This window comes from Calliopsis andreniformis, chromosome 5, assembly GCF_051401765.1.
Source record: "Calliopsis andreniformis isolate RMS-2024a chromosome 5, iyCalAndr_principal, whole genome shotgun sequence".
Lineage (NCBI taxonomy): Eukaryota > Metazoa > Arthropoda > Insecta > Hymenoptera > Andrenidae > Calliopsis > Calliopsis andreniformis.
The window spans coordinates 14,876,907-14,895,284 of record NC_135066.1 but is presented as its reverse complement, the minus strand read 5'-3'; the positions used below and the strand labels follow the sequence as shown (position 1 = coordinate 14,895,284).

Sequence of the window (18,378 nt, the reverse complement as noted above, 5' to 3'; positions counted from 1 at the left end):
ACACACAGGGGACGAATGTCATGGCTCGACCTACATACTCTGCGACGACGCGCGTAAATTAGGGTTGAATTAGCTCTCTGTGGAAGGGGCGTCAAAAGGGGAAAATCGATGAACAACGTGGCGCGATGTCGTGAGACACGGCGAAATTTTCCTTGATCGAGCTATCGGGCTACTTTTACGAGGTTCATTTCACTGATTACACATCGGCTGACGCGGTCGGTTCCACGCGGGCGTGGCTCGATTATTCATCACTTTCAACGCTGGCCATCTGTCTTTATACGTCTGGCCGTGGGCTATAAACGTGGACGGATGAAAGCGCATTAAGTCACGCTACCACTAGGCTACGTAGCGAAGCTGTCTCGAATGCGCTGGAGAGTGACGTTTCTGGGGGCGTGAGCGTCTTCAGGCCTGTACGTGCGCGCATTGGGCAATGAAATTAAATTCGTCCGTTTGTCCAACGTGGCTGGAACGAAAGTCTGCTGGATAAATGAAGTTCATGTGGCGTTTCAATGCTGGCTTCTGTGGGATTGTAAAATTAACAATTGTGGTTGACACGAAGGGAAATGAGCTTTAACTGGAGATCCTTCGTGATTCCAGTGAAATGATTTCGAACATTATGTCTGTGGTCGTAAGGCAAAAGGATATAAATCATACTTTGAAAAATTGGAATTTTTGCTGCAACTGAAGGCAACGAAATAGAATTCATATTTTGAAATTCTTCTCTTGCAAATAATAAAAATATTGAATTAAAATTCAGAATTTGGAACGTTGATATCTTGGAAATATAAATATACGACTTATGTTATTTTATCTTACAATTAGAATGGGTATGGTAAATCAAGTCATCCTATTTTGATAATTTCTAAATCAAACTGCAGGTTCCAGGTGAAATGTAACACAGAAGTTAGATCTGTCAAATTTAAAAGTATAATATCTCATTTTCCAACGCGAGTATTGGAAATTTTCTGGCACGCGTTTCCCGTGGCTTAGCAAAGCTAGATCTTTTTTCACCAACAAACACATGCACAAGATCCTATTGTTAACTGCGCTGCGCTCTGTTTTAATCACGCTGCCACTTGTCTCGGTTTTATTCTAGGCTAGCAGACAGTTTTAACGACGCACGTGTCGACGTTGTATTTGTCCTCCTTCGCTTTTGCCCTTTTTTCTTCTCATTTAACAAACGAGACGCAACGAAGATTTATGACCGATCCCTTCACCTCTAGTTAAAGTTAACTGGAGGTTTAGATGCTATGAGTCTCATCGACTCGCAATTCTCTAAGCTAGTTACATCTTAAAAATATGAAAGTTAAGTTTGCTTCAAAGCAAAAATTATGAATATTAGCTAATAAGGTAGCTGAACTGAAGAGAAAGAAATTTACACCATTTAAATTAATAATATTTATTGATAAAAAAGAACTTAGTAGTTATATTGAAGATAGTTGACTCGATATTCGATCAATACCCAGTAGTCGATTACTTCAATAAATAATGATTTTAAGGTACTTATTTACTATATGATATAATGAGATATTTAAATTTATTGTGTGATCACTTTGAGAAAATTCAAGTAACGCTATCTTATTGTTTATTGAAGTGACCAACTACTGAGTCAATTACCTTAAATGATTATTCTTCAAAAATCTATCAATTCGATTTTGGTGCAGCAATTTAATATTGTTATTTTAAGCAATGTAACGTAACTAGCCTAATAAAGAATCACCAACCGATGAGACTCACTGCACTTAAACCTCCAGTTAAATGTAACTGGAAGGTAACTGGGAGGTAACTGAAAGGTAACTAGAAGGTAACTGGGAGGTAACTGAAAGGTAACTAGAAGGTAACTGGAAGTGAAGAAATCGGCCATTAGCCATTCTTTTGTTTCACTTAATACTTAGGGTAAATCAATTTTTCCTGATTCCTAATCACCGTCAGCATTTTAATCGATTTACGAATAACCGAACCACCAATAACAATAAACACCGTCTCTCTATCCCCTTCACTGCACCCTGGCAACCTGTAGCCCGACAGATGAACTCCGCGCAAACAGTTCGCCCCTCCCTGTGCGACAAAATGAAAAACAAAGTGGATCCATCAATTCGTTCGCGAACGATGCAACAAATCGTCTTATCGGTCGCAAAATCTGTCTACCGTAGAAAATCGTAAAACGGATACGAAGCATTATCGGAAAAATATCTTTCTCTTTACGACTCTGTTTAATAGGTACTCGGCTCGTCCCCTCGAGCGGTTCCGGTTCGACGGCGCGATGGAAAAATTCATCGTCGACGCGATGGTAGCGGGAATGCCTTTCTAATCGAATTAAAAGAATCTATGTCGCCGGAGAGCAGAGCGGCAATTAACGCGGTGAAATTCGTTCCGTCGCGTCAGTGTCGCGGGAAAATATAATCACAGGCCAGACTCTCGTTCGTACTCGTCATTAAACGGACGATTTCCTCGGAAAATAACGTTTCCTCCAGAAACGCGTATCGCGGACGGAATTGCATGCAGGTGAATAACGATGACGTCGACGTGCACCGAGGCAAGAATATACGCGAACCGTTCGTGAAAAGATTCGCCCCGTCTCTAAAGACGCGAGCTGGCCTGGGGCTTTAAAGGGAACCGTCCGTCGACGACGATGCCTCCTTTTTTTCCAACAGCAGCGCTGCCAGAAAATTACTGTCAAGGGAAACGAATTCGCCATGAATGCTACTCCCGTCGCCCCCCGCGAGTCGAGTATCTTTCTCTGCCTGAGAAATTGGGACTTAAAGACACTCATGAAATTAGAGCACGAACGTTTCGAATATGTTTTTAGGAGTCTGTCTCTGGCGGGGAGGAATTTATTGTGAGATGTTGATGGAGAGATGGGGCGGTGGGGATTTTGATTTGTGAGGAGTTTGAGAATGGAGTTGACCAAGCAATATAAGAATTTTTGAGTGGAAGAGATTGTAGAGAGTACTGCTTATTTCTACTTTCTTTTTAGAATTAGGGAAAGCAATGTGAGTCGTTTAGAAATTAAGTGTTTCTTCAAGTACAGGGTGTTCGAGGATGTGTCAACAATTTTAAAAGATAATTCTACGTACTAAGAGAAGACAAAATTCTGTGTTGAGGCTTCGTTTTTTAGTTATTATCTGTTTTTAAGAAATGTTTAAAATGAGCTTGAAGTGTGTCTGACTTGGGACTTATTCTACTGACGCGACATACACTGGCTAGGTCAGACATAGTGAAGTTAGTAGAATAAGTCCAAATTCAGACGCACTTGAGACGTTTCAAGGTTGGTCTTATTTTGAGGACCAATCGTTATTAATATATTTAATAAGACAATAATAAAATCCAAAAATTGAAGTTCCTATAAGAAACATCATATAGCAGAACCTAATATATTAGAAATTTTTCTTAAATTCTACTTTCCGACAAATTTCAATAATTTCGTTCTAAGAATATACTACTGAATTTTTCATTATCCAGTTTGAAGAATCTATTTCGAAACTCGATTTTATTGAGGCTAGATTTCTCCTGCAGCTTCAAACACCCACACGTCATCCTAGGATTGAAGAACGTCAAAGGAGTGAAGTGCCCTTACCTTCGATCTTCCCTCCACACGTTTCTCTTGATTCAGCTGAATCCAAGCGTCCCATCTGTGCCTGTAGACGGTCAGGGTGTTCCATTCGTTCAACCTCACCGTTTGCGTGCTTCTGACGGTACCAACTCCGCTACCGCAATCGAACCTATGAACAAATAGAACGATTACGTCGATGTCGTTCTTTGGTATAATAGAGCTTTTCGTGGGCAGACTCGAGAGGGTTTGGAACATTTTTTCGATAAGTTCTCAAAGGTTAAAAGACCGAGATTTATGATATGGATACTAAAAGTACTGCTACTTTTAACAATTCGAAGAATTAATTTATGAAATAGTTCAAACTTCATAAGATAAAGATTAAGGGTAGTTAGGATACAGATTTATATTTATTAATAACACTGAAATATAATTCTTTTAATCTTGAATTTTTAATATCTCAATACTGAAAAAATATTAAAAGAAATATGATTTTTTAAAATTCTGGTTCTCAGACCAGGGAGAGTACTCGTCGGAGAATATTTATACGAAGTGTCTAAGCTGAAGCAGGCCACCTAAATGTCTCTTCTTTTTTTAATGCCACTGCATAATCTAAATGGTTTTGAAGAAGGAATGTCATGAAAGAATTATTTTTCTTAGTTTTTTAAACTTTGTGTTATTAAAAGCAGAAGAGATATTTACATAGACTGCTTTAGCTTGGGCACCCTGTATATTTATTTCCCTCCACGGTCTTTTAATTTTAACTGTCCTAAAACTTGCTAACATCCATTAACTATAAACCCAATAAAAAATGATACAGTACCAGCATAACTCATTTATCTGTAAAAGTGACGCAGGCGTATTTAAGTTAGATTCATTTGCTACTGTGCAGTCCGAAGAGACTTCTCATAACAAGATCATGAAAAAAAAAAAAAAACAATTGTCCCCATTAAGCAGCAACACAGACTTTTTCTCATCGCAGTCTCCACCCTCCGCGATAAGATGGATGATAGGTAAACGCGCAATTGCCAACTACAACCTGCAGGGCGCAGTGCTACGTCACTGTAGTCATAAAAACATTAAGGGAAGTTTTAAATTTCCTCTCTCGAGACTTATCCTGCCTAATTACTTCGCCTATGATTAAGAGCACTCGGCTAAATCCAGGGAAGTGGTCGCTGCCATCGTCCAAGGATTCCAGTTTATCACGTTGTCATGCAACCGACTAACTTTCGCCCGCCATTAAGCAACGATCATCGCAATTACGCGCACTTAATTTACTAGCCAACACTTCGATCCGTCAGTTCTTCGCGACACGAGTACCAGCGCTACGAGCGGCCGACGTCTCATCGATTTCCATTAATTTATACACAAGCTATTAGTCATCCACCTCGTCGTTTGTTCTCCTTCTTCGGCGTGTTTCCCATCGTCCTCGGTTCCATTCCGCGCGGGCTGTACGCAAAGACGGAAAGTTCCTCGCAGAGCGTGCTCACGAGCCGAGTGTTGAATTCCAAGTTGCGGTAATTATCACCGTCGGGGGTAAACGACATGGGAACGAGAAATTTTAACGAGTTACGCCGAGCGCGCTGTAAATTCTGCGCGACCGAAGTACATGCGTAATTAATAGCGCGCCGCGAGTTCCTAGGCGCGGAGTCACGACGCTCGTGAGTTCTTCTGCGAGCTCTCCTGGTATTCTTCTAAGTATCGCTGGGTGGTTGTGTCTGCGATCTTTGGAGCAGTCTGTGGACTGCCAAGCATTTTGTAATATAGAAGAGATATTAGAGATGTTAAGAAATCGCTTATGGCTGATTTCTGCACCCTCAGTTACGTTTTATTTGAAGTTAACTCGAGGTTCAGGTACAGTGGAGTTTTGTGTCTGAGAGCCAGACTACTCCAAATCCTTTTTTGTTATTTTTTTTTAGGTGAACTAACAAAGAAATTACGATTATTCATTTTTTAACATAGTATTCGAAGTAGTTTATAGTATTATGTATATATATTTATTAATTTCAGCCCTTGGGCCTAGAAATGGACTTGGTTTACCAAATGTTTCTACACACTCATGTGTGTAGAAATACAGATTTTTGAATATTGGAAAGTTTGTTAATTTATAACTTGAAGGTTTGAATATTTCATTATTGAAAATTTAGTAAATACTACCGATTTAGAATCACAGACTGAAAAAAGTTTCCATAGAATAATATAAAACAACGCTACAATGAAACGGGAGAAACATCTTTTAATCCTTTCTTCAGCTTCCTGCTTCCGCATTCAAGGAAAAAGCTACAATTTTTAAGAGCTTTATAAACTTTTCCAACAGTCTTAACTTCCTGCCAACTTCTCCAACTAAGGTTAAATAAGATTCCTAGAGTCACCATCTTGCAGCAAAGAGTACACAACAAAACCACGGTATTTTCCATAAAGTCAGTTCCTCAATTTATTCTACACAAAGCCTAAACCTTATCAGCGATTCCGCTCCAAATAACCATAATTCAAGCCAGGAATGATCATCGGTCCCGCGCACGCGTAGGTCACGTTCTCCACCGAAAATACCGAAGATTCCGCTCAAAATGGAATTTCTGTGCGAACGAGTCTACCTTGAAAGGAGGCTTCAGCGTTATCCTAGAGGCGTATGTAGTTACTGTTCGCTGAAAGCGAACGGTACGAAATCTCGCCGACCGAGTTTCCGGGCTTACCTATCTCCAATCCAAGTAGCCTTTTCTTCGGTTAAGCCGCGTACACGTATCTCGTTGCAGTGTAGGGAGGATGGCTGGCGCTGGGGAGAGATGTCTTTCGAGGCGGATCCAGCGCGTCGAGAGCTCAAAGAATCACTTTCACGTACACGGATGCGCGCATTACGGTTACATGGGCCACCCCACGCGCGGATGGGCGTCGTGTTCGAAACGGAAGTAATATCCTAGAAACGGGGGATCGGACAAAAATAGAAATTGGGTCCTGGAAGGTGGCCAAAAGATTCTGCTAAAGGAACCGTGCTGTCTGACGCGCACCCACGCCCTGTCTTCTTGTTTTCTCTTACGCCTTTCCGCTCGCGCGACGGAGCCCAGTGTATCGAGAGCTGAAATCGTTTAACCGATGACCTCTTGCAGCGCGATTGGAGCCGTCGGAAATTGGGAGCTGGGGCTTTAGATTTCCTCGTTCCTTTTCTGGGTGTCCCTTGAATGTTGCTGTAGGAGGAATATGATGGGATGCTTTTTTTGGGGAGAACATTGGGATATATTTTGAGGTCTTGGAAGTCTATGATTTTGGAGATATTGAGGTCTCAGGATTGGAGGATTAGGTATTATACATATAGTCTTAGAATCAATCTTACAATTCGAAGATTTAAATAGCTACAAACACATATGATATTAAAAAGTGAGGCTTATAAGATTTCAGAGCCTTATGAGTTTAGAATTCTAAATTTCGAGATCCTAGATTCAAAAATATTAAAATTTCAAGAATTCAGAAGTATTAAGATCTCAGGATTGGAGGATTCAGCGTCACGCAATCTCAGAATCAATCTTAAAATTCAAAGATTTATTTTGGTACCAAAATCTTAGGCTTATAATATTTCAGAATCTTATGAGCTTAGAATTTTTAAATTTTAAGGTCCTAGGATTCTAAAGACCGAAAAATTCTACAATAATTGACACATTTCAAAACTTGAAAATAATGCTGTTCTTTGTGGAAACTAAAAAGAAACTAAAAGAAAAACTGTGTAGCATTTATTAACGAAAATCTAAACGATATCCTAGAAATACAAATTGTAAAAATTAACACACAATTTTTTATACATTTTTTAAAAGCCTAGAATATTAAAAAATCGTGGCGGATATAAGCGAATCAGATTGTTGACAGTGTTAGTAAAAAAAATTATTGCTAAAGAAGAGTTAACAACTAATTTGCCATACTTATAATCGCTACAGATTACTGCACTCAAAATCACCAGTCACTTCTGAACGTGACTTTTTCATAGTCTCATACTGCAGCGGTGAAAATGTCAAGTGCGGTCTTCGCAGAAGGGTGATGAATTACGAAAAAGCGTAGACCGAAGAAGGTCAGGGTCACGACCTCGCTGCACGCCTCCGGCTAGTCCTTAATTATTTTCTTGGCTCTCCTCTTGCTAGGGGATCTTTTAAGCGAGCCTAAACGACTTTCGAACGGAAGATGGCTAATCTCTGTACATTGCTCTACTTGATCTCTGTCGGGAACTTTAAGAAGCATTAGCCTCGCATACGTGTACGATAACAATGCCTGGAATTGAATTTCCGTTTCATGATTTCCGGTGTCGCATATCTGCAGCCTGCTAATCGGCTTCCCTGCAATCTCATCGCAACAGCCAAATTTGATTTACAGATTATTCGATGCTCGAACACGTCATGGATATATACGAGTGATTTGTTATTTTAAATATTTTTAAGCGTTATTCGATTTAGTGACAACAGCGGAAACTGAACGAAATTTCTTTCTTTCGCAAAGAATGATTGACGTGTCTCCAGGGAGAGACAATGGGACTGCTCGTTCCTTTTGACAACGTTGCATAGTGGATGTTGTTTCACAACGAAGATACATTTTTTACCGTTATTTGTAGAATTGATGCTTATTCTTTGCTTTTCTGGTATAAGCTCTTTATCAAGGTTCAATTAGTTTTTGCTGCAGTTTTGAATCGTAACGAAGCTTTTGTTCTATTTCACAGATCTTCGGCTCGTTAACGTATGACTTTTCCGCGTTGATGCGTAATCGATCGATGAAACGATAAATCGTTCGATCAATGAATTATGGGAACGAGAGTGAGGAACAATGAGCAATTATCTCGGTCAGTATTGAATAAATTACGGGAACAGCTCGAATCGAGAATTTCCATGGAAACCGTGTTTCGGTCGTCTCAAGCAGAATATTTCGATAATTAAGTAAGAACACTGTTCAAATTTCTCGTTTTGTTAATTTTGATACAAATGCAATCGTTCACTTTCGTATCGATTTGTCCCATTACCCAATTTGTCTCGGAGAATCAAATCATACCCAGAAAAGTCAATGAATATTAAAATTTCATAGAGGTGCTAATGAAAGTTATTCAATACATTGACAGTTACTAGAATACATAAAATTGTTAGATTGTTAGTCAGAAGCTTAGGGTTAGTAGATGGTTGAAAAAATTCTTTCCATGATTGTCTGCGAATAAAAATATATATCATAACACTATAATTACACTTTCTTTCTTTTTTATTTTTAAAGATGGCGCATAATTCGTACTATCATGCTTAGTAGTCCATATGTTGACTACGAAATTTCATCTAAACTCTTTCATTTTAATATTCAGTGTTGAATTTAGTAGGTACTACAATTTTAGTAAGCAAACAAGATTCTCAAATATTAAATTAAATTTCACTTGCTACGCGCAATATTTTATATACTGAAAGACTAACCATCACACGTATATTAACTAGAAATAATTTACCACTCTGAAAGGTCTCTATATTTAGTATAAATTTTACCTACATATATTCCAAACAACCTTCTCCAATGTTAATTTCATACTATTTAAATTCCCATAAAATTGACTTTCCTGAAAAAAATTCCGCTATATGGTCGTCGACGAGACTTCATCAAAATATCTTTTACGCTCGCGTCCAGTGGAAAGTTCAGCGAATAACATCTATTAGCAAAACGAGCTACAGTCTACGTTGAAAATGTTAACGGCGAAGCTTTCGCTCCAACGAGGAGGCTCACAGATTCATAAATCGCTAGTTCGCTGGCAGTCACGGGTTGTTAAGCTGTAAACGAAAAATTAGCTCCTGGCTGGAATTCTTAATTAATGACCACGTCAAACTCTCGCTGGTACGTTAGAGAAATAAAGTCTCCAGTAAAAGTTCTTCGGTAGACTTCGTCGTTTTCGTACACCAGCGGTGGCAAAGAGTATCGTCGACGAGGTACACCTGCGCAGTATCTTGCTTTCAGGACAGTTTGCACGAGACGTGGGCTGAAATTTATTTACACAGCGAATGGGGATTATGACTGGATTTGAATTGAGATGAACATCGTAGAGACTTACTATTTATTTTTTTATGTTTTCCTATAATCGTATTATGAATACAAGAGAAATAAGTAGTATGGCTCAGTATATGGCCAGACAAAAAAGTAGAATCATTGGTAAGCATGTTTAGAAGTACTATAAAGAAAATGTCTCAGTCGTAATTAGACGTATAGTGAAGAATATAAATGGCATGATCTTAATTGTAGTCAGAATTCTCTAATTACGAATAGTCTAGCTGTAAGACGTAGACAATCTTTCTTTGAATAGTATGGTTTGCATATGACATTCAGTTTTTCGTGTTATGTTTCCTCATATTAATTGTACGATCTGTAGTAAGAGAATAAGTAGTATAACCTCGAGTTTGGACAAAATCCTCCAATAAGTAGTATAGCTGAAGGACGTAGTGATTGTTATATACTCTATACACAGTTTAATCTTTACAGAATACCATATATTATTTCTTCATGTTAAGTCCTATTATCCATAGGAGCCGAATAAGTAGTGTGGCCCCGTATGTGACCAGACACGCAAACAATAAAATTTTGGATGCGGTTAGACCCTTAAGTAGAACAATCTCGTACGGAGTTGGTCTTGCAATACAGATTATAAGTAGTTATAATCTCCTTTGTGGCTGGAATCCCCTAACAAGTAGTGCAACTCTATGATGTACCCAGTCATGACGTACAGACTTCTATTAACCAGTATGACTTACAAACATGGGATAGTGTTTTGTGAGTCTAATAATTCTAAAAGAAATTTTCAAGAAGAAAGAATTCTTCTAAGAAGTAATCTAAAAATGTCTACACACAAACTTACGAAATAATGAATATTATAAAACTTTGAGAAAATTCTTTTCGTTATCCAAGAAAGGAATATCAATTAAATAAGTGAACAACTATCTTTAAAAATCTCTTTAAACTAGCATCCATATAAACCAACAGATAGTGACAGAAATAGAGATCCACGTGGAATATCGACCAAAATTGAACAACATCGCATACTCTAGCAAACACAGAATGAGATCCTGGCCTTTGTCGATGGATATTAGCTTTCATTCGTGTGAAGATGAGCGAAGAGAATGGGATGGCGCGTCTTCGAGACGAGATCCTCCCAAGTTTACCGATCGCGTGCTCGATCTCCTTTGCCACCCACTCGACAAAGCGGGACGTGTTTCGCGGTAAATCGAAGTAAATCGCGGTCTCGCGCGAATCCTTTGATGTCCTGCCGCTAATAGGGCAATGAAGTTTCAGCGAAACTTGGGCTATTGCTTCCGAGTTGAGCAAAGTTGTCAAGCATAATTCGCTGATGCATGCTCGTGACGAAGCTTGGCTTGCACAGAACATCGGCCTCGTTATATCGTTCCAATCGATCGACTTCGAACATCGCCCCCGATTTTATCGAGGAACACGCTTATCAGGTGGTTAGCTCGTGTACGATTTGCTCTCTCGTAATGATTTAATAGCGCGGTAGGCTGTACAAGTTTCAAGAGCTTGTGATCACTTTGTTAAAGGGAAGTTTGTTTAAGTTGCAATGAATATGCAATAAGTTTCGTGATGAAAGCCTTAATTATAAGGCGTAGAAAATTAGACGGGGATTTATTAGGAATAATCAGCTGGCGAAAAATGAATCGCTGGATACTTGACGATATTTCTTCTATTTTCGTGTTAGTGAATGCAACTTTTAGATTGACTTTTTAAAATTGTGGGTAGAATGTAGAAATGTGATACTAATTTCGGGCAAATTTGTCTAGTAATTGAGAATTGTGTGTAAATATAATAAATGTTGGCTAGAATTTATTAATTTAACGTTGATAATAATGTCATTATAACAGTTAATTTTCCTTCTCGATATTTTATACTCGCATTTTTCTCTAGTTAAGTAATAAATACAAAATTATTTAGATAATAAGTTTTCTATCATTCAAATTAATATACTTCTTAATATTCTATAGAAAGTGTTCAAGCTGAAGCAGCCCATCAATATCTCCTCTGCTTTTAATAACACAGAAATCTATGAAACTAAAAAAAAAGTGATTCTACACAAAAGATTGTTCTTCCACGATATCCTCCCTTCGAAACCATTAAAGTGATGCCACGTATGATTTTCGTGTTATTAAAAAAGAGGAAATATTTCGATGACCTGCTTCAGCTTGGATACCCTCTATACCTTCTACTATTCTCCATTTTTCAAGAGGCATTATCGACAATAGCATCTAATGAACGTAAACCAATTCACCCCCTCAAATTCCACGACATACTCTTTAAGAAATTTCGGAACGTCGTTCCAGTTTCACTGCACAATTATCGCCCCTCTAACAGGCAGAACATTTATGGACGTTACATCGTTACCTGAATTCGATAAAGCCGTGATGCAGTATCAAGGCCATGAAGTCACCCTGTAGATCGTCCCTTTCTCCTGCAAGAAGCAAAATTCCATCCCACGCCTCGGGGCGGAATTCCAGTTCTAATTGGACGTGCTTGTAAGCAGCCTTTAAAGCAGGGAACGCCAGCCAGCCTGAGCCCGTGAAACGGGGTGATCTCACTTCAGCCTCTGCAAGCAAAAATTACCATCGTTAGAGGGCAGGAGAGACTCGTTATTGTTATTATTATTATTATCGTCGTTTTACATCGAGCGTGACACGCGTTGGAGGGCCGAGCAAACGCGCCCGATAAATGGTACAATTCGTCGTGGATTATTCGCGCGACACCAGCTCGGCCTTTCACGATGTTATCAACGCTCGCGCCGTAATTTAACAGCAATTCAGCCTTCTCTGATAAACTAGCCCCATTAATGCGACGTAAAAGTTGCGGGACCTGTTCTTCGAGCGGTTTCAAGATGCTCTGTAGATAAATTGTAATTTATACTGCGCGTCAGTTGAGAGAACAATTTTTTCTTTTCCTTGATAATGTCACTTCTTTTCAGGTACAGCGTCGTTAAGAGTGTGATACCCATTCTGTATGGAAATTTTCGTGTCACGGTCTAAAATATGTAATAATAGACTAGGGGTTCTGAAATACAGTCGCAGTTTTTCTTTCGAGAAGTAATTTATGAAATTATCATTCTGTTTTGTGAAAGATTCCGCACTGTAATTAAATTTGCCACGTGAAATGGAATCCTTTTGATGAATGTTTCTTTCTCTGCTTTTGAAACGTGAAAATAATGAGATGTCTGAATTGTTATTTGAAATTGCTGTCAGTTCCAATAAGTCGACATTTTTTCATGTTTTCAAATGACATGATTAAAATGAACGAATTTAAATATTCTTTCAGATATTTACTTTTTATTTTTATTTCGCATGAAACCTTCCTGAATTTTTTTAATCACATGGATATGAATAGATGAATAAATTTTTCTGTCCTTTGAATTTCTAGAATGAAACCTCTGTTTCATAAAAATGTACTAATCTGACAGATTTTAACTTATAATTAATATCTACGCGCTAATATGATAGGAGAAAGAGCAAAGACTACATAGAAGTGGAAATCACAATTTTCCTCGTCTTCTTGAACAGCAGTGAACATACATTGCATTACCTAAATCCCTTTAATTACCACACTCTCAGCCAATCACGAGTCGCCTAGAACCCCTTCACGAGAGTGTTGCCACGCTTCTCCCTCGAGCATCCGAGGAAACGAAGAAATATGGTTAAAGTCAAGGGGACGGTAGAGGGGCAGACAGGAAGCTGAGAATCGAGAATTCTAGGGACGTGCGAGGCTTAAGGAACATCCTTTACCTCCGGGCGATACGAAGCCGACTATCAGTCAAGGGAAGAGTGTGGTACACAGCAGAAAAGGGATGTTGCTCGTAGTACACGCGAGTGTAAGGACCCCGATATATCAGCTCGACAAAGGGAATGGAAAAACTTGCGGCCGAGGAACACGGAAATGGGGAAACTTCTCTTGATCTTCACGGCTGGACTCATAATAAAACGTTGCTTGATGAGCCGCAACGCGCCTTGTGTTTGCGGAAGAAGGGAAAAAATAAGCAGAGAGGAAGAGAGAAATTAAGGAAATGAAGAGATACCATGACTATACAAAGTTTATGAATCATGCTTGCCTACATTCTTTAGAAACTTTTTTTCCTTTCTTCTCGTTCTTTAGGGAACCTTGCACTTGTAGTGAAGACATTCTATGTAATATTAGAAGGATCGAAGTTCCTGCATACCTAAAAGAATCGTCTGAATTCTTCGATCTAGTTGAGTGTTTTTACTACTTGATATTTTTTAAAATCTAGGTATTTATCTGACAATTTCTTTTTTCGTGAAATTTTCAGTTGTATTTTTATATCAAAATTGAAAAATGATGCGTCATAGTAGTAGGTATATTGTTTTCAGAATACGAAGGTACTAAATAACAGTTATCTATGTAATACATAGATTTTATTTTACTGAAAAAAGGGATAAATATGATAATATGTAATGATATATCATATAGATGTGAAGCATCGAAAAATATTGGACACATATGTTGGTTTTTAATATTCGTTCCTGTAGGTGGTGAAAATAGCTCTCAAAATTGAGAATGAAAAACCCATTTCTGCACATTTAAACATTTATATCAGCAATATAAAAAAATCTACGTGAAAAATTTTAAAATGCTACACACGGATTTTCCTAAAAGATTACCTGACAATTGTCTTTATAATGGAATTTTTGAATCTATCCATCGAATTAAATTTCATTTCAAATTTCTCACTGAATTTAAAATCTCTAAATTGAAAGTCATGTCATACATCGAATGTATTTTGCTTTAATCTCCCTCACTTTCATCTGGTAATCGATTTTTCCATTCGAAATAATTTAACCAGATATAGTTCTGTTTTTCGGGTTCACACGTTATTCTATTCACAAGTGATGCATAGGTAATATTGTTCCTGCAGTTGAAATTCAGACAGTGAGAAAAAGCTTCAATCTGAATACTAAAAGAACTGAAAAACTTTAATATAGAAATATTTTCAATTTGGAATGTTTAAAAATTGACAAATTTAAATTACTCGTTCTCAGGAATCAAAAAGAAATTATAAAGATCATAATCATAATCCAGCTGTTTTCTAATTCATAAAAAAGAATTCGTATAATTGTATCTAAAAACGAGAGAGAGGTTTTAAAAATTAAATCCTCTTTAACCCATCACTACTAACGAGCGTTTCTCCACTGCTGCATTCACAGACAGAATATCGCAACTTGCAACTCATTGTCAGTTGCCCATCTCCCCATTTCATTCCACCTCCCAAAAACACAGAAACTAAGCACATTATCTCCTAAGCGCCAAACAGCGTAGCCAACATGCCAGCAAAAACGGCGCCATTCATTGTCAAATAAGCGACCTTGAACGGGCAAAGTCTCTCGTCTGGATCCTAGAATATTCCAGCTAGAGTCTGGTCAGACAGTTTAGGTCCACCGTGTATGCGCAACGCGGCGCGTAACGAACCAGAAAATCGGATTGTTTGTATTCCAGCGGAGCAAAAAATCAGCTGCATCATTTCCTCGTGCCAGCATTCCTCTTTCTCCGTTTCGGCCACTCTTCGTTACGGCTGGCAATTGCGAATCAGAATTTCGCGTTCGTGGCTCGAATATCGTCGCGTTTTTAATCGCATCAGGGGAGGACCCCTGAAAACGATCAGAACTGAGCATCACGTTAATTCTAAATGTGGTATCGTAGTCTTAGAATCTAGATCAAGTTCTCTTGTGAAGAATTTCAACTTTTCGCTATACTTCTGGGAGAAGGACCTGCTGTTGCTCGTCACTCGAATCGTTTCGCAGTATATTGTCTCCTCGCGGGAACGTAAGACGATTGGAGTTCAAGAGCAATTAGGTAAAACTCATATGGATGACTTTTGGCACATAGAATAAGGGAAACGATCGAGCAGTGTTTTAAAAAATCGCATCGACAATGGTACCTCCAGGATGATGAAATATATTCTCATAGTATACTCAAGTTTAATATACACTGCCTGATTGTTTCTTTTATTCATTTGTGACAGAAGCCACCTATACAATTGTTAACTAGTCGCCCCTGAGCTCCAATCGTCTTAAGTCCCCGCGAGGAGCCAACACACTGCCACGATTCGAGTAACGAGCAGCAGTAGACCACACTCTCGAAAATATACCGAAAAGCTGAAACTTTCTGCAGGCCTGATCTAGACATAAGTCGTAATAAGCCAATCATTATATTGTTATTCATTATTAATAAACCTGTTTCAAATATTAATTCCACACAAATTACGTAGGTCTATCGGGGAACCAAATCGAACGAGGTGCAGGACCAGTGGTCAAATTGAAATGTAGAGCTCAGTTCCATCCGTGACGTCGCATTTTTATCGTAGCCCCTCTCGACGAAATGGACGCGATGGATTTGCTCGCCGCGCGCGGATTTATACAATGGATTAACGCGACGCGACGGGATACACCGTCGGTTTCACCGTTTATCCGAATTAACTTGCAAAGTACGTCGCGTCGGGGGAGGAGGGGGAAGAATTGGCGGATCGGTTCGCTCGACAGGGATTCGAATCAGGATTGCCTTAATTCCCGGAGGCTCGCGTACGAAATGGCTGTCGTCCGTGAAAGTAAACTGCAATGTCGGATGCGCCAAGTCTGCGTGAAATAAGGGAAACAGTGGCCTCTTTGCGGAGACTGGTACATAAATGGGGACTTCAGTTGGAGCTGAGTATAGAGAGGAATCAAGTTGGGTTGCCATTTCGGGGGTTTTAGTGTGGTGATTAGTCAGGTGTCCCTGATTCCTTATTAGGTAATTTCGGAAGTGCATAGCAGGTTGAAATGTCTGAGTCTTGTATTTATACACTTTTATCGAAACAAGAAGTAAAAAGTTAAGATTCTTAAGGTGATGTGACACTTTGTTGATTTACAAAGAGTAAGAATTTTTTCGTTTTTTTTTAAAGTTACATATGTGTATGTAGAATACTATTGTAAAAGAATTGTTTTATTTTTCTGTCGAGAAATCTTTCCGTTTACAAGCTTCTTATTCATCATTCATGGAATATGTGAAGAAGAATGTAAAATGTTAATACATATATGAATATATAAAGTGTTTGTAACAGGTATCAGAAATTTGAAAAGGTCAGAGATATCTAAAATTTGCATGAAATGTATTCGATTAGGGATATATTCTACTGAGTCAGTAGAATAAGTCAAGTCCCAAGTCAGACACATTTCATGTGTTTTTCAGGTATTCCTTCAAAATTCATAGTTCTGAAATGAAGTCTAAAACTCAGTTTTGTCTATCTTCATTTTCGTCTTACTTTAGTGTATAGAACTACCCCTTAAATTTCTTGACATTCGTTGTGGAACATTCTCTATATGAATCAAATTGAATTTATTCGATATTTATATTCAATATTTATATTGAGATCAAACTAGGGAACAATATTTAAATATTTATTAAATGTAAATTTTGAAAGTTCCTATTCTTTCATTCAACTGTTTTCCCAAAACAGCTTAAAGTTCAAGCATAAGGGAACAGTCACGCTTAACCATTACCACCGATCGACAACCACTGACCAAACGTAGAAATAACAGGCTCAATATAGCAATTATATCTAAGAAATAATACTATTCCTAGCAAATTATCTATTATGTGTTATTTCTTAGATATAATTACTGTATTAAACCTGTCATTTCTGTGTTTGAAATTTGGTTGGTGGCAGTCGATCGGCGATGATAGTTGAGCGTGATTGCTTTCTAAAGGATTAAGGTCTTAGAAGTAAGTAAAGCAAAGTTGGAGTGTGTAAGAGTCAATCGCTTCAGTCACGATCTTTTGACAGGACTATATGAGTTGTCATGCAAATGGGATCAGTAACCTTCGTCTCTCCATTTCACGTGTATAATCAGTCGTTTTGGCTGGTCGCCAGGACCAGTTCCTCGCTGGGTGCCTCAATTAACCACTTGAGTTGCTCTGGGGCCAGGAGGGCGATTTATCGCGCACGAAGATTTGCAAGCCACGCCGAATAGAAGAGTGTTGCAAACGACAAGTTTCCACACAGTGGCACACAGTCACGGTCCCATGCTGTTGTGGTTGACCAAGTCCATTCCGAAAGTTTGATAGAATCTCGTGAATCGTTCGATGAACTCTCATTTCTACTGTGAAATCGGACAAGCCAACGCCTCTTCTATACTTTGCATTCTTATGCTTAGGTGTACGTCTAGAGAGCGTGTAAAAATATGGAGGATATTTTTCGAGGGTTAACAATACTTCTTCTACACTTTGCACTTTTATATTTAAATGTGTGCATACTGTCTAAAAACCTGGAGGGTATTTTTTAGGATATTTTTTAGAACTGCTGTGGACACTAAGACAATGATCCAAATTATTGAAATATGTACACTTCAGTGTATACAGGTGAGTCACGTCACTCTATCACCTGAATTTTCTTCTAAATTATTTACTCCATGAAAAAATGTTTCAAATGAAAATTGTTTGATATCCAGAAGAGCATGCTCTCGATGCAATAAACAGTTTACAAGAAAATTCAGGTGATACAGTTACGTAACTCACTCTGTACAATTATTATTATCATCGTGATATTAGTAACATTCATTTTAAACACAAACTGAACCAATATACCCACATAAAATAACAAATTCATGTACCAAACATGAAGTCGCAAAATGAACAGCCTGCAAATGATGGGAGATAAAAAAGCAACAGGTGAAGTTGCTATGCATAATGAAGAAAAAAGAAGTCACGAAACAAAAGGTTACGAATTTAATTATCCAGATATATCTCTTACCGAATAACATATTTCATAAAAATTAGTCCACACGTTTAATTTCCACGAGTCT

At 38.3% G+C, this 18,378-nt stretch overlaps 1 protein-coding gene across 1 annotated transcript in view; it reads right to left on the bottom strand.

Moving 5' to 3' along the window:
• LOC143178988 (pikachurin) overlaps positions 1-18,378 on the bottom strand; it is a 216,874-nt gene that overhangs the window by 36,763 nt on the left and 161,733 nt on the right. Inside the window, exons 6-7 of the mRNA XM_076377942.1 lie at positions 11,930-12,131; positions 3,578-3,722 (exon numbers count right to left, since the gene is read on the bottom strand). Coding sequence (XP_076234057.1) covers positions 3,578-3,722; positions 11,930-12,131 — 347 coding nt within the window. The remainder of the gene's footprint in view (positions 1-3,577; positions 3,723-11,929; positions 12,132-18,378) is intronic.